The 15,205-nt window shown below is 39.1% G+C and overlaps 1 protein-coding gene across 27 annotated transcripts in view; it reads left to right on the top strand.

The window, feature by feature from the left end:
• RBFOX1 (RNA binding fox-1 homolog 1) overlaps positions 1–15,205 on the top strand; it is a 2,181,496-nt gene that overhangs the window by 2,052,326 nt on the left and 113,965 nt on the right. For all 27 annotated transcript variants that reach the window (XM_060284028.1, XM_030883902.2, XM_060284024.1 and 24 more), the window contains 3 exons: positions 5,010–5,063; positions 11,864–11,956; positions 13,699–13,759. In XM_060284028.1, coding sequence (XP_060140011.1) covers positions 5,010–5,063; positions 11,864–11,956; positions 13,699–13,759 — 208 coding nt within the window. The remainder of the gene's footprint in view (positions 1–5,009; positions 5,064–11,863; positions 11,957–13,698; positions 13,760–15,205) is intronic.

Below are 15,205 nucleotides of genomic sequence, written 5' to 3'. Positions count from 1 at the left end.
CATTGCAACACACCCTAACTCCCACCCCTGAGGATGCTCTGTCCTCGCTTGTCTTCTTTGTTATCTTGAAAGTTACCAGAGGGCTACACTGCTAAGGTATTCAAAATATTCACAGCTAGACTCCGAAGAAGAGATCCTGCTTGTGTGAATATCTGAGCCTCTCTATTCTTATCGGGGTAGAACAGGTGGCATAGAGCAAAGTCTTGCCAAAAGATGGATCGTGCTACCGGTTGTCAAACCTTGATCAAAATCTACTCGTTTCAGAGCTACTTTTTGTAAGTCAAAATTTTCAAGCAACTGACAAGATGTGGATTTGACAAGATGATAGCTACACTTAGAATCTATCTATCTATTCAGAAAACGCAGCATTTGGTAATTCTGAAATTAATTCAGTTCATCACAAACTGCCTCTCTGTCCAATTTTTAAAGTATGCAAGATTTTTTCATGGGTTTTGTCCATAAAAATCATCGGGGACCTACGGATTCCTGGACTCTGCAATAACTCTGAGACCTCCTTGGTTTACAACCACCATTCTGAAGCCAAGGAATTTTAATACTGCAAAAAATGTATCCTTCCTGGCCAAACCTGGGTGGCGGCAAACTCGTGTGGTTACGTGATACATTTAATGGCATGAATCACGTGAAAAGGCATCTGTAAACATTCTGATTGGTTCCTCCACTCCAGTTGAGAGAATTAAACGTGGTTTCCTCTTTCGGTTCATAGAGACTCTAAGAAATCACATTTTAATCCCAATCAGGTGTTTTCCAAGTCATTGAGACATGAGATGTCATCTTTCCTTTTGTTGCTGTTTTGCCCTGGTCCCTTCACTCTGGCAGGGGCTACAAGGAGTGAGATGGCAGAGAAAAGCCCTCACAAAGATTTTTGCATTTTTCTTCTTGGTCTCTTTTGTTCAATATGGCCATGGGGATTTCAAACCAAAACCAAAACCCAATGGAAAAACAGCCTCCTTTTTCAGTGACAGTGTTTAGAACAACTTCTGTAACCGTGAACAATTCAGCCGTGAAGCTCGCAACCCCTGCAGGCCTAATGGTTACCGCAGGTGCCTCAACATTTTATTTTTAATGTGTGGCTTTAGTGTCTCTTTGTCAGAATCCTGGTTTCCCTTCTTTCACAATTCACTTTATATATATATATTTTTTTTTGCGGTATGCGGGCCTCTCACTGTTGTGGCCTCTCCCATTGCGGAGCACAGGCTCCGGACGCGCAGGCTCAGCGGCCATGGCTCACGGGCCCAGCCGCTCGGCGGCATGTGGGATCTTCCTGGACCGGGGCACGAACCCGTGTCCCCTGCATCGGCAGGTGGACTCTCCACCACTGCGCCACCTTGCTTTATATTCTTTACTTCCTTCTCTTTTGGATAAATTTGTTCCAGTGTTTGGCATTAAATCATCCAGGTCATCTTAGATTTCCTGGGTTTTTTTTCTTTTTTAGATGGAACTTTCCTTGGTCAAAACATGATGTGGCCACAACATCCAAAGCAGAAGCCAGAGTCTTTTTAAAACACCAGTTGGCGTGTGAGTGAATGGGATCTTATATTATCAGGGGCCTTGGTTCTGGCCCCAGCTACCTACTTCTTGATCATGTCAGAGCATACGTTTCCTTTCCGTTTGAATTTTCAATGAACCCATGAAAGCAATGTATGGATTTCCACCAAATTAATCACAATGTCTTGCTCTTGAATAAAAAGCTCAATTTAACTTAATATTTAATAGTAAGCATTTGCGGTGTGAGAGAGGTGGTGATTATAGATCCAGGCCTCTGATACAAGGCATTTCATTCTAGAATTGTCTTCAGAAACAGCTGTTCAGTGAGTACTGGCTTCAGATTTTACCACTGCCTTGTCAAGGGCACAGCCTTGCTTTCGTTATCAAAATACAGGCCTTTGGGGCATGAATATGATCCACTGAATTCTCTATTGTCACCAGACACAGATTACATGTCTTTCAGAACATGCAAAAGAAGTTTTCATTAGAGAAGAAAAGAAGCTTTCACGATCACCTTTGATGTATAACAAAATAGAGATGTTTTCGGACATGGCATGTTGCCTTCTATTCTGCATCCAAAACATGAAGCCGACCCTAAGAAAACTGGGATGATGCCTTTTCTTAGCCTCCATGCACACTCTTTGAACTAAGCTTTACTTTCATGTTTTATACTGTATCCATTGAACACTTTTCAGAGGTTTTCAGAGAAATATTATTTGATCTGAGAATATCTAAAAATGGGTGGTACCTATTTGCCCAAGTGTGTGCCTGTAAGCTCCTGGATTTTATCCTTGACACAGCTATTGAAACACCTCGCCTGGATTCTGAGATGTTGTTGAACACGGCTGAATGTCGGTGTTGAGCAAACAAGTCCTAGTTATGTCTGCGAATGAGTTGTGTCTATTTAAATTGAAAATGTGCCAGCTGTGTTTACATCATTAGTACCAAACTTCCCAATTAAACTGTTGATACTATAAATATAGTACACAACTGCCTTAGGAAGGGGGCTTACATCAGCATTCTTCTTATGGCTTGTTTCACTGGCTTTGAGGATCTTCCACCCAGTGGCAACTGCCAAAGAGGCAAACATTGGGGACCGTTCCAGGGCATATGGTGCCATTGTTCCATTCAGGGAATGACACATGTGAAGATTACCTTTTCATTGGTTCTGTCTCAACCAGATCTTACTTTAAAGGAAGTGTTTTTGTGTTGACTGCTTAGAGAATGTTCCATGGATGACATTTGCTTCGTGGTTTTAGAGGAAGTCCTTTTCAGGCTTCTCTATCCATAAATATGTGTGCTTCCAACCTCTTAGGCCTGAAATAAATATGATAGCATCTGTCTGGACTGAATATTCTAAGGAGGTTATATCAGAATTATGGCTTCTGAGGAGTTCACAAAGCTGGAGGACTTTTTAACTATGAAATTCACTTCACCTTTCAATGGCAAATCCTGCGTTTCCCAAATCTGAAAATTATCTTCTATTTTTAACGATTTTCTCTGCCCAAATCAAGGGCACGGAAAATGCAGTAGAAGAATCTTCTCTTGACCAAAAGAATAGTTTAGTGTCCACAAATTACAGGGTGAGTTAGCTGCGTGTTTCTTGGTATTTCCATACGGCATGCTAGAGATGTAGACCTTCCATCTTCTCTCCTGGTTGAGCCTTCTCTTCTTGATTTCTTCCTATCCTTCTACTTCTCTCTGAAGTAGAGAAGCACTTCTGGTCCACAAGAAGAATTCAAGTCTGTAATCCACTGGATGGGTACATATCCTGAGGGATGGGCACATTTCTGTGGCCCAAGATGACATAGCTTTGGGTTTCTTTTTCTCATAGTCAAAACTACTCTCATTTCAAGATTTTGAGCTATTTATATTCGACTGGAGCATACATATGTTTTTCTGTCTTTCTGAGTAATGTAGATTTATTTGTACATTCCAGAGGATAGCCTCTGTATATTCCAAATTTTTTTGTTTCTTTATTTTTGAATCTCAGTAAGACCTTCTTGACACTTGCTCTCCGGGCCTCCCAGTATTCTGTGAGTGGTGCACATGGGTCAGTCAAGCTGCCCCTAATTCTCTGTATCTAATTGTTCCCTTTCTCTCCTGCCCCTCCCTCCCCATGGCTCCATCCTCTGCTACACAAAGGCTGCTTAAGGCTTTCCACCCAGTGGAGAGAGACAGAATACAGAATCTCCTAGGGTTATAAAAGATGTAATAAAAATTCAGGCTGCAAAAGCAAATGGAACAATAGGAAGGCTCAAAATCAGGGAAAAAGAGGATGGAAATTTTACTTTATGTTGTTCTGTTTGTTTTTTAATCACTGAAACAGGCATTTGCTCTCATTCTACGTCAGGGTAAAATTTCTATCTGATTTTCCCCCGGGCCTTGTCACACACTTTTGTGCTACTGTCTCCCACCTATACTCATGTAGAACAGACCACACTCAAAAAATGCCCATTCGACTTCATGTGATCTAAGAAAACAGAAAGGATTCCAGCATCAGGGAAAAGGATTTTGAATTATCAAATGCTTTTGGAGCGGGGTCCATGTTCCCATTTTTTAAGTGTGAATTACAGACTGATGTGCATGTGTCACTAGGACTACTAGGGTAGTCTGTTACTAGTCATAGTAAGTTACAAAATACAAGACACAATATCAGAAATTTTAATTTCAGATAACAAATATTTTATTAAGTATAAGTATGTCCCAAGTATTGTGTGGGGTACACTTATCCTGAAAAATCTGACATTTAAATTTAACTAAGCATCTGTATTTTATCAGGCTACCTAATGTATTTGTCATCTGAAACTTTGTTTCTAGATTTGAATATGTTGAGTTTCTTCCACTTTTTATAAAGCCTATTCACGCTAATTGTCTAAAATCTGTTTGTTTAACAACAAGGAGAATCATCTTGAAAGAAGTACATTTCAGCCTGAGGATAGACCACAACTGTGCTGGTTTCTTGCTTGTGATGGTTGTCTGTGTAGTGGATCTTCCTTTTATCTTTACTTCTCTTGTATGGCCTGGCTGCTCCTGGCTTTTGCAGAGCCAAGGTCCAAAATCCTCAACATCCCATTCTAGTCGGATATTTTACTATCAAAATCCCACTTCACCAAGCGGGCTTTGCCCAGTGGCTAGTGACGTACCCTAGAAGAGCCCTTGTATATACTAGCTGTTTTTAATCTTCGCTGCTCAGTGCCTGGGAAGGCAATCACTCACATATCAAGAAAGAAAAGTAGAATTAACCTCTCGGTTACACACTTGGTACTGGGCCCCTATTCTGATAGCTTATATGGTGGGATATGCCATAATTTGGAAATGATACATGCGGTTGTATTTTCTCTTGGTTCAAGTGCATCGTTTAATGAAAGAACAACATAAAATGTATATCCTTGACATTAAAAGAGAAAACAAATTCTGACTTGGGGCACAATTACCCATGCGCATAATATGATTCAGTGTGTTTCTCTTCTTGCTTATAAAATATTTCTATTTCTTTGCAGCAATTTGGTAAAATCTTAGATGTTGAAATTATTTTTAATGAGCGAGGCTCAAAGGTAAGCAACTTCATTCACTTTAGAATTGTTTAGCTTATGTTGAAATGCTTGTTATAAATACGGGGAAACAACTGCACTGTTTTAATCAGTACGTTGTGAAAATACACTTCCGTGGGAATTCCTTTAGGGACCACCTCCCGTTTCCAAAATGGTGGGGACTACATTGGATTCAGTTTAAAATGTATGAGGGGGTAATTTTAAATCGCTGTTTTATATATATCTGTAGATGTCTATATATCAATTTTCCAGAGGAAAACTACCCATGCTTAAAAAAATAATGTTGTTGCTACATTTTTGTTTTTCAGTGATAATTATGTTCTTTATATTAAAAAGTGAGTTGATAGTCTCATGAGCAGGTAAATATGTGATTATTCTGTATTAATAAAGTGCAGTTCTTTTCCTGGGTTGTAGGGGAGAAAATCTCATATACACCAACCTTTTGAATAAAACTTGATCCATTAGTCTGTGTACCCACCCACATTTTGCAATTTGCCATTGCTTTTAGTTAGCTTTTTTTTTTTTTTTTTTTCCTGGGAAACCAATTTTTAAGTAGATTTTCTTAGAGCTAACAGTGTTAGTAAAAATCAGAGGTTATGTGGTCAAACTCCAGCAACTTCAAAATGGAAATAGGTTGGTAGGAATAAAAAAGCCCAACTCTTCCAAAACATCTTCTGTATCAGTGGTCATCTAAGAGCAGTATCCAGACGGGCAGCATCAGCACGACCTGGGAATTTAGAAATGCAGATTCTCAGGGTCCAACCCAGACCTTATTGAATCAGATCCTCAGAAATTGGAGCCCAGCAATCTGTGTTTTAACAAACCTACCAGGGCTGTGGTGAAACTAATAAACCCTGTGTCTTCCTGTTTTTGACACACGCCCTCGCTTCCTTTGAATGCAAACTAGCCCTTCGCCCCCTGGGGCGTCGAGGTTGCTAAAGCATCCTCCTTCTACCTGCATCGACGGAAAATGCAAGAGAGCCATCAGAATCTCCCCGGAGGAAAGCAGTGCATTTGGCAGAGCAGCCGCAGATACTGTGGTAACAGGGAAGGATGCTGCAAAAGACTTGGATATTGACATCAGGAACTAGAAAGGGAACACGTTCAATAACTCTGCCTGGTTTCCGGTCTGCCAGGAACGTTCAGCTGCCTTCACATCCCCAGACTGTGAAAGTGGGGATGGAGAGAAGTTGATTACCAAGCACAGAGAGATCCCGGGTTCAGCCCCAGAGCTTTTCGTACACAGGCAATTTGGGACAAGCCAGCATCCAGGAGGGTTACTAAAAAGAACAGGTTTTACCTAAGGGGGCAAGAGCCAGTCTCCTGGGTATAGTAACCATTTCCTCCCCACAAAGCAATCCTTTATTATTCCTTGGACAGTCTGTACCCTCTTCGTCCTAAATAGGTTTAGTATTAACCTAATAGGATAATGCTGATTGAATTGAAGAAAGAAAATGCCAGTATTCTCTTTTCCACAGTCAAAATGGTGGTGTGATATTCCAGATGAATGTAAAAAAAAAAAAGAAAAATCAATTCATTATACTCTCTGGTTTTGCTACTTTAGGGAGCTCATCATTGTGTAATTTCAGATGTTTTACAGTCATCCTTGTAATATGTCAGTAGTTTGACCTCCAGGCTGGGGGATAAATAAGCTAACTCTCTTTCTGCTGTGGTATGAAAAGCATTACAGGTACTATTTCTATATGTGCAAAGTCAAGTGCATTAAGAGAAAAATGTGCCTGATCCTTTTCACTCAGGACTGATGTATTCTGGGCAAAGTTATAGAAGATGTTGGCCAACTTTCTTCTAATGCTGAGTCCTAGCACTGCTGCCTTTAAAGGTGTTTTTTTTAAAAATTTATATTCCATGTGTACTTTGTTTTGTAACTTTTGCAAGTTGGAGGAAACTATTTAATTTTTTTCGAGAGCTGTTTAAGGACATTAGAAGAATATCATTTGCTATTTTGAAAGGACAATGGTGGTGCTATTTTTAAGACTTCTTCCCTCGTTCTCGTGATTAGCCTGTCTCTAGGGCTTTAGGAATAAGACCATTTAAATTTGCTGCATCGAGAGATTGATTTTGTGAAGCTGTGAAGCCTTTTTTTTTTTTTTTTTTTTGATTAAGAACCATCAAAAATAGCCTCTCTCAGTGGGTTTGCTCCCTCTGAAAGAACTGGTCTTGCAGGTGTGGGAGCTGACTGGTACCACTGGAATGTCATGGAGACAGTCCAGTTGGGAACTGCTGAATGAAGGAAACAGCTCACACGGGGATATCCTTCTTTCGTACTTGACGTTATCCTTTACGGGAAAAGGTCTTATTTAAAGGAACATTTCCACTTTAATGGTCGAGAAACCTGAACTGTTGGTATGACCTGATTTTCATCCTTTGGTATTGGAGAAGTAGCCAGGAAATACAGGAGAGCTTACAAGCTAGGAGCTGACCTTCTGGCCGTCGTCTTTGGGGACCATCCCAAGACAGCCACTCAATGCTCAATGAGGGAGGCTCAATGTGGGTGTTTGGTGTGTGTGTGTGTGTGTGCGTGTGCCTGTGCATATACACCTATATACACACAAGCAGTATCTATATCATCCTGGGGATGTATAATGTACAAGTTCATGTATAGAAGGATAGCAAGTAAACAAGGAAATCACTTTCAGAAAAGATCTGCCAGACTTGGAAAATGGAATGAAATAGCATTTCAGGGTGCGAGATACTATCATTCATTTTTCCTTTTCGGAGATTTTAAGATGTTGTGTTTACCTCTGAAACATTTTATTTGGGGGGTGCAGCCAGAGATAGCTACTTTTTCATAGACCTAGGAAATGCAGTCTGCTCTTTGATTCAGTGATGTCTGTAGTATTGGTTGCATTCCAGTACAAGGTTGGTGAATCGGACATGAGCGAGACAGAAGTGCTTCCTGTTCTCACAGACTTTCCAGAGTAGCCTGAGAGACGGATCCTTAAGACAAACAGATGCAACAGAGTTTGCTGTGTTCTCAGCGAAAAGGCTGCTGAGACTCCAAGCAGGCAGACCAATCTTGTTGGAAACTGGGAGGGTTTCTGGGAGACGTGGCATTTAAGCTGCGAGAAAAAGATGAGTCAGGGTTTCCCAGGGAAGGGAAGGAGGGAAGATGGTCTTCCAGGGAGAAGGGTCTGCGTGTGAAAAGGCGATTGGGAACAAGTGGGTCATAAAGCCCTTAGTCCCACAGGAAAATGAGCCTTCAGACCCTTTTCAACAGCTCTCCTCTTCTAGGTGATAGGAGTTCTCTGCACCAGAAACTGGTAGAATCAGATTTTCATGTAAGATGAAAAGTCAGCGCACACATCCATCCCGGATACTTCAGAGCCTTTATTTCAGCTATAAAATATTGTATTTGTATTACTACAGAAAGGGAAGATATCGCCTAAATATATCCCACAACACTAAAGTAGAAAAATAACTGGGATACAGGAAGATCAGAATTTATGTTTCACAAAAAGATTTAAAAATAAGCAAGTCACGGCTGGTCCACGTTAGGGTCGCCATTATCTGCCTAGGGGTCATGCCTTCCCATCATAGGGCACAAATATCCCAGATTCTCTTCTCCTGAAGGATTGCACCTTCTCTTAGCTCCCCCTTCTCTGTTAAGGTAAACCCTGGGAAGCAGTGTCTCTCCTCCAGCACTTAGGGAGCATCTGACTCCCCCCATACAGCCCCTCCTGCACACTTGATCATTACAGGGTTATTGCATTGCACTCAGTTCCTTCCTGTGCTCACCAGGCCAAGTCCAGAAGGTGCTTCTTTTGATCCCCTTTTTAAGACTGAGATAAAAATATTCAAAATATTTTAAGAGTATTCTGCAAGTTACATTTTGCTTAAGACAGAATTCTGACCACGAGGCAGGTCAAAAGAAACAGCACCTGTGCTTGATGGAGAGGGTGCCTAAAAATGGCCAGCTGGTGGTCTCTGGTTATGGTGTATCTCCCCAGATGAGAATCTGGCCATTTTCTGACCCAGGGACATCATAGCACTTCTTACCTGGGTGGGAGGTAGGATTGTCCAATGGCACACGTAGGAGAATCCCTTTGGTATTTGGGGGACTGAGTCTGGAGCAAGGTCTTCATGAACCCAGCTTTGCCAGATCTCAGCTAGGCATCTCAGCAGGTTGAAATGAGCCACTCAAAAAAAAAAAAGTTTAGCAGAAAATAATGAGAGTAAAAATAATAATGAAGAGAATAAATATTTTTTTTTACTTCAAAGGAAAGTGAAAATGGAGTAGAATTCCTTTTTAGTTTATGAACTTGGGGTTCAGAATAAATTTTTATCTTCACTTTCACCTCTCCCTGACATACATGATGCAGCTTTTAGGCCAGTGTGGTTTGCTCTGGGCTCAGACCACAATCACAATGACTCGATTCGTTGGGATCGTGTTAGACAGGTGGGTGGCATGTTCGACTTTCTCCTGCCTATGTTCCTTCCAGCACTGCGGTGACACCGACTGTTAGTGCCTGTCGACAACAATGATGCCACCAAGCCCTCCATCGATAAATCACATCGGACTGTGGACTTCCTTTCCTTGCCAAGTGAAAGAATTGCCCCAGATAGAGCCGGAGTCCTAGTTTCCCTAATTACTTATTAAATGTATGGCATGGCTATGGGTGCTAGAGCACTGGGCTTAGAGGTCAGGAAGAGAACATTCCTATGTGATTTTGGCTGACCCCTAGGTTTAAGATACGAATCACCAAGTCAGATAGATATTCATCTCAAAAACTCACTCCACTCCCTAAATTGCTCTATAGAAACTGGCAATGTAATATTCTACTCATTCAAAGAACTGAATCCTTCTGATAGTGCTTAGTGGTATGAGAGGCCATGGAAACCCAATTGCTGGGCCACATAGGTAACTTTTTCGGCAGATTTCTGGGTTCCACTCAGGGATTCTGATCCGATAGATATGGGTCAGGGCTCAGGAATCTGAATGTTTAATATGCTCTCCAGTTCCTTCTGATGTACAACTAAGTGTGGGACCCACTGGCTAAGAGTCAGAGCCATCAAATAGAGCGACCCCCCTCCCCCAAATTCTGTCTTTTGCCTGTTGAAGAGCTATTATTTCAAAACTAATCGGCACGTATCTTTGAGTACCAAATGTGGGCATCCTACCAGTGATGTATAGAACTAAGTAGCGTCCTTCTAAGCATGTAACCTTATTAGGTTAATCAAATAGTTCAGACCTACCCTAATCATGGACCCTCCCTGTGGGAAATATGAAGGGTAATTCAGCCTAATCCCCCAAGTGAATAATTAATTTTTTTCTCTATCAGATAACTATCTAATCTAACTTGAAGACATCCACAGCTAGTTTCTTCTATGCATGAGCCCATCTTAATATTGGAAAGTTCTCTCTTAGTTAAAGCACTGGGTAACAGCTCTCTAAATACCCTGAGTTTCGGACATCGCTTTAGCAATCTAATGAGGATCTGAGAGTTAACAGCTAATGACTAGCTGTGATTTGTAATGACGGTCTATTTTATTAGTGGGACAGACTGTCCTACTGCCCCAGCTAAGCTTAAAGCTAGCATTTTTCCTTTATGTAAAGATTACTGAACACAAAGAGGAGTCCTGGCACATTGCATTATTTCACCCAGTTTACACTGTGAAGACCAGAACGAGCTGGGCATATTTGCACTGGAATTGTTTCAAACGGTTGGTGTATATTTCTGAACAAGATGTACAAATATTTTTAGGGGTTGTAAAAATAATGTGTCATATTTTCTGTACTCTTCTTAGGAACAGTGTCAGTGAAGAAAAAGGATGGATTTTTAACAATGCGATGTTTGGGGGGTTGTTTTTTGAGGCTGAAATATTAAACAAAATATGCCAGTGGTGCAGAAAAGGGTATATTTGTTATTGACCAATAAAAGTTCCCAGAGTGTTATTATAAATAACATTCTATTAAAGGAGCTTCTTTATTTTCTACCAGTTGATTTGATAAATGAATACCAGCATAATGTCTTAGGACTTTACCATATGAATACACATTTCCCTTTTGGGTTAATAAAGTAGTCGGGAAAGTTGACAAATCCCGAAGCATGTATATTATTTTCAGGGTCAGAGGGGAAGTATTAATACAAGAATGTTACTTGAACCGTTTGCATTATTAATCAATTGATGTTTATTTCTATTCATTTCATGGGATTATTTTGCTTATTAGATCAGAGTTTAAGATTTAGTATAAAAAAAGGTCTTTCCTTTTTTTTAGGCTTTTAATTTTTATTTTTTGAGACATAAAGGCTGTAGAATTGACAAATTTGAATAACCCTAAAACTGCATGGAGAAGAGTTGGTCTTAAAACCACACAGCATGACTCTGTAGGCAATGTTAGAAGATTCTGGCATTCATTGTTGAATTTTGTGCACACGTTTTCTTTTCTTTTCTTCTTAATTTGCATGTCAAGAAAGTGGTTCCCTTTTTTTCCTCGTTATTTCATTTTCTTCTCTGTGAAGACACTGTACATTTATTTTGATCTCATTTTCTTTCCGTTAGATTTCTTTTCTTCTGTAGTGACATTTAGAAAGGTATTTCTGGTATCATTCTTTGAATTCTTCAGGGGTGACAGCTAACGGGTGACAGAAAACAAAAATCTTGTTCACATTTGTCGCTTACTTATTGCACATTTTAGTACTCTTATAATTTCTCTAATTTGCATGTTACAGAACTGAAGCCAGGACAAGAAATAGAAATTAAAGCGAGAGAACGTTCCACAGTGGTCGTTGACTGAAAATAATAATCTGCATGTTGTTTTCCCTTCTCCCTCCTGCATGCAGGGATTTGGTTTCGTAACTTTCGAAAATAGTGCCGATGCGGACAGGGCGAGGGAGAAATTACACGGCACCGTGGTAGAGGGCCGTAAAATCGAGGTGCATGTCCAAAATATTTTCCTTTTCATCTTTTTGATAAGTGTCTGCTTCACGCTCATTTGTTGTTTCAGATGCATCATTGTGTCTTGTATGTGACCCTACTCCCTTCTCATTGTTTATATATATATATATATTTATATATAAAAAGGAAAACTGGCCTTAATTTTTTTTAAATTTTCCTTTATTATGTTACTCTTATTACTGCTAAAAGGTGGATGGCAAAAGTGAGACAAAAGAAAGGTTAATCTGAAAGGGATTTTTAAATTATTTTATTTTTCATGTCTTATAACCAATGGGTGCAGTAGATTCCAAGCAGTGGAGAGAGTGTTGCCAAACAAAACAAAATACAGAGCAGTTTCTTTTTTTTTTTCCTTTTCTTTTTCTTTCCACTACAGGGTTGATGAGGGATCCACAGTGGTGTGCAAATTAAGCCAAATTGTGAAAGAAATGGCGTTCAAGAGAACGATTGTTTGGGAAAAAAAAAAAAGTGAGAGGTTTTTGTCATGAAACCTTTCTTTTTTTTTTTTTTTTTTTGTTTTTTTAAGAAGCCAGTTTGAACTTTATATTCTTTTGATCACAAAGTGAATAACCAAACAGGATTTCCTGTTCAATATCTGGCCGTTCTTCATGAAAAAAAAAAAACGCTAAAATTCCGATACTCAGAATCTGCTCTTTCTACCACTGACTCTCCCTCAAAATGACCACAGGGTAGTATTTGTTAAAACTTAAAAAAAAAAAAGAAAAAATACCAGTTAAAAATGCTTTAGTCTTTGGAGTAAGATGTTGCATATTTTGCCTTTCATTTCCTCCCACCCTCGACGATAACCCTTAGGCCCCTCACCAAACTCTCAGTAACCATGGTAACTGTATACAAACTCATGCTGGCGATGGTGGTGAATGGTAAGTGGTGAAATCCATCTGCCGTTTCACGTATTTAGTGCTGATATATCTCTATACATATATATACCACGTGAATTTTTTTGACTTGTTGTATTAAGTTTTCTTGATGCTCTATTTTTTTGGATATTGGTACGCCTGTAACTGAGTGTACGTTCTAAGCTAGCCTGGGAGGCACTGACTGGATTGAGATATGACCAGTGCACATCTTACTCAGATCGTTAACTCCATATTGTGTTAAACAATGCACCCTCTCTTTTATCCTTTTGTTAGCTGTGACTTTAAAGCTTGAATGATTTTGTTAATTCTTGCGATGTAAAAGGCTCTTGTTCCAAGTGTTGAATGCTAGATGTTGCTTCCCGATGGTTCTTCCCTCGTAAAGTGTTGCATACGGCTAAAACTTGTTTGTCCTTTTTTTGACATTTATGTTCCCTTGTACCTTGTCTCTCCCCTCTTCTATTCCACTGCATGTTCCTTCATGTGAACCTTATTTTATGTTTAAAAAATATTTATTGTTTCTGTGTTACCATGGAGTACACGCATGCTTTTCAGTCTTCAATTATGCAGTTCCTTTTAATTTGCTTTTACTGTCTCCTTATTAAACTTTTAAATGATATGACATTGCTTTATTGAAATGATTTGTTAAGTTAAAATGGTTATGAAGTAAATGTAATTATAAAAATGTATGATTTTGTTATGCACCTACTGCCTTTTATAAATTAAAATGCATTTTAGTTTTTGGTGTTTTTTTTTTTAATAAGTAATCACTGTCATAATGCATGCAACTAATTGAACTGTGGACTGGCCCTGGAATATGTGCTTATTTGAGTTTTCTATGTACATAGGTAAATAATGCCACAGCACGTGTAATGACAAATAAAAAGACTGTCAACCCTTATACAAATGGTAAGTAGAGATTGGCCTTTTACAAGAAATTGTCTCTACCTCAGAATCTATTAAGTAATTTAACTGGGGAATCTGTTTCAACAAGCCATATTTGCCTCAGCATGGCTACTGTGTCCTTGCTGCTGACCTGCTACAGTGAACCACTTGAATCAATAAGATAAATTTCATGACAAAGGCAAATTTAGTTCTCAGGTTAAGAGTGCATGTCCTTCTTTCAGTCTCTCTGTAATAACTCCCATGTGAGTGAGATACAGTACTTATTTAGGAATTACTTGGGTAATTTAATTTATTGTTATTAGAGTTAGTTGAAGGAGGATGGAAGTTTTGTTTGTTTCTTTTTTCATCACCACCTCTTCACTGATCACTAATCATCCCCAGAAGTGGGACTGCAGAATTTGGTTCTGGCTTTGAATCTTCTCTGGAGCTATTAGGCTTTTAAAGTGCCTTAGATGGTGTCTCATGACCAGTTCCATAGTGAGAACTGGTTGCCCACCAGTGGCATTTGGGGGCAGGTGAGGGTGTTGCTGTGTATTGCAGACCCCTTCAGGACAAGGCATTTCTGTCCTTGCTCTAGAAGAAGACATCTCAAGACGCTTCATAATAAGGATTTAATATGTATGAAAAGTTATTTAAAATGTTCACACATTTTGATTCTTTAATCCTTCTCAGAAAAAATGTCTCTTAAGATATATGGGGGGAGGGAGGCTGCTGATATGCTAATCACATAGTTAATTGTACCAGAATTAGAAAGAATGTAATGTAGTAAGTTAAAGTTAGAGCTTAGTGGAATATTATAGTCATTAAAATGAGTAGGATGAAGACTACAAAGGGCCTCATAATGAATTAAAAATTTTAAAATAAGAAAATTATATGTATAGCATGATTTGAATTAAGGTAGGCAGTACACCAAAATGTTAATGGTTGAATTGAATTGTGAGACTGGAAGATATTTTTTGGTTTATAGATTTTAAAAAAATAGCAATTTTATTACAGTCTTAAGGAAAAATTTATGGAATTTTCCATTTTTAACATTTTAATTACACATGAAACATGGAAATACAGACATTAAAAAAGGAAAAGAAAGAAAGAGAGAAAGGGAGAGAGGAAGGAAGGAAGGAGGGAAGGAAAAAGGGGGGGAAGAAAAGGCTAAACTATATTTTGAATGACACTACTGCCACCTTGGTTTCCCAGCTACCTCCTCAGAAGGTACCACTATTACAGATTATTGTCTATACCTTTATTTTGCACTTTCTTGTATATATACGTACTCAGTATATATTTATAACATTCACAGTAGTGTGTGCATTCTTTTTATATGAACATGGTGTACATATCATTTCTAATTGGCTTTTATAAGTCATATGGAGTTCTTTCAATGTTAATACATACAGACTACATTCATTCTTTTTAGTGGTTACATAATATTCCATAAAATGAATATATGGG

The sequence above is a fragment of the Globicephala melas genome, chromosome 15 (genome assembly GCF_963455315.2).
Source record: "Globicephala melas chromosome 15, mGloMel1.2, whole genome shotgun sequence".
Classification (NCBI taxonomy): domain Eukaryota; kingdom Metazoa; phylum Chordata; class Mammalia; order Artiodactyla; family Delphinidae; genus Globicephala; species Globicephala melas.
The sequence above is the reverse complement of the archived record's forward strand: the minus strand, read 5'-3'. Positions and strand labels throughout refer to the sequence as shown.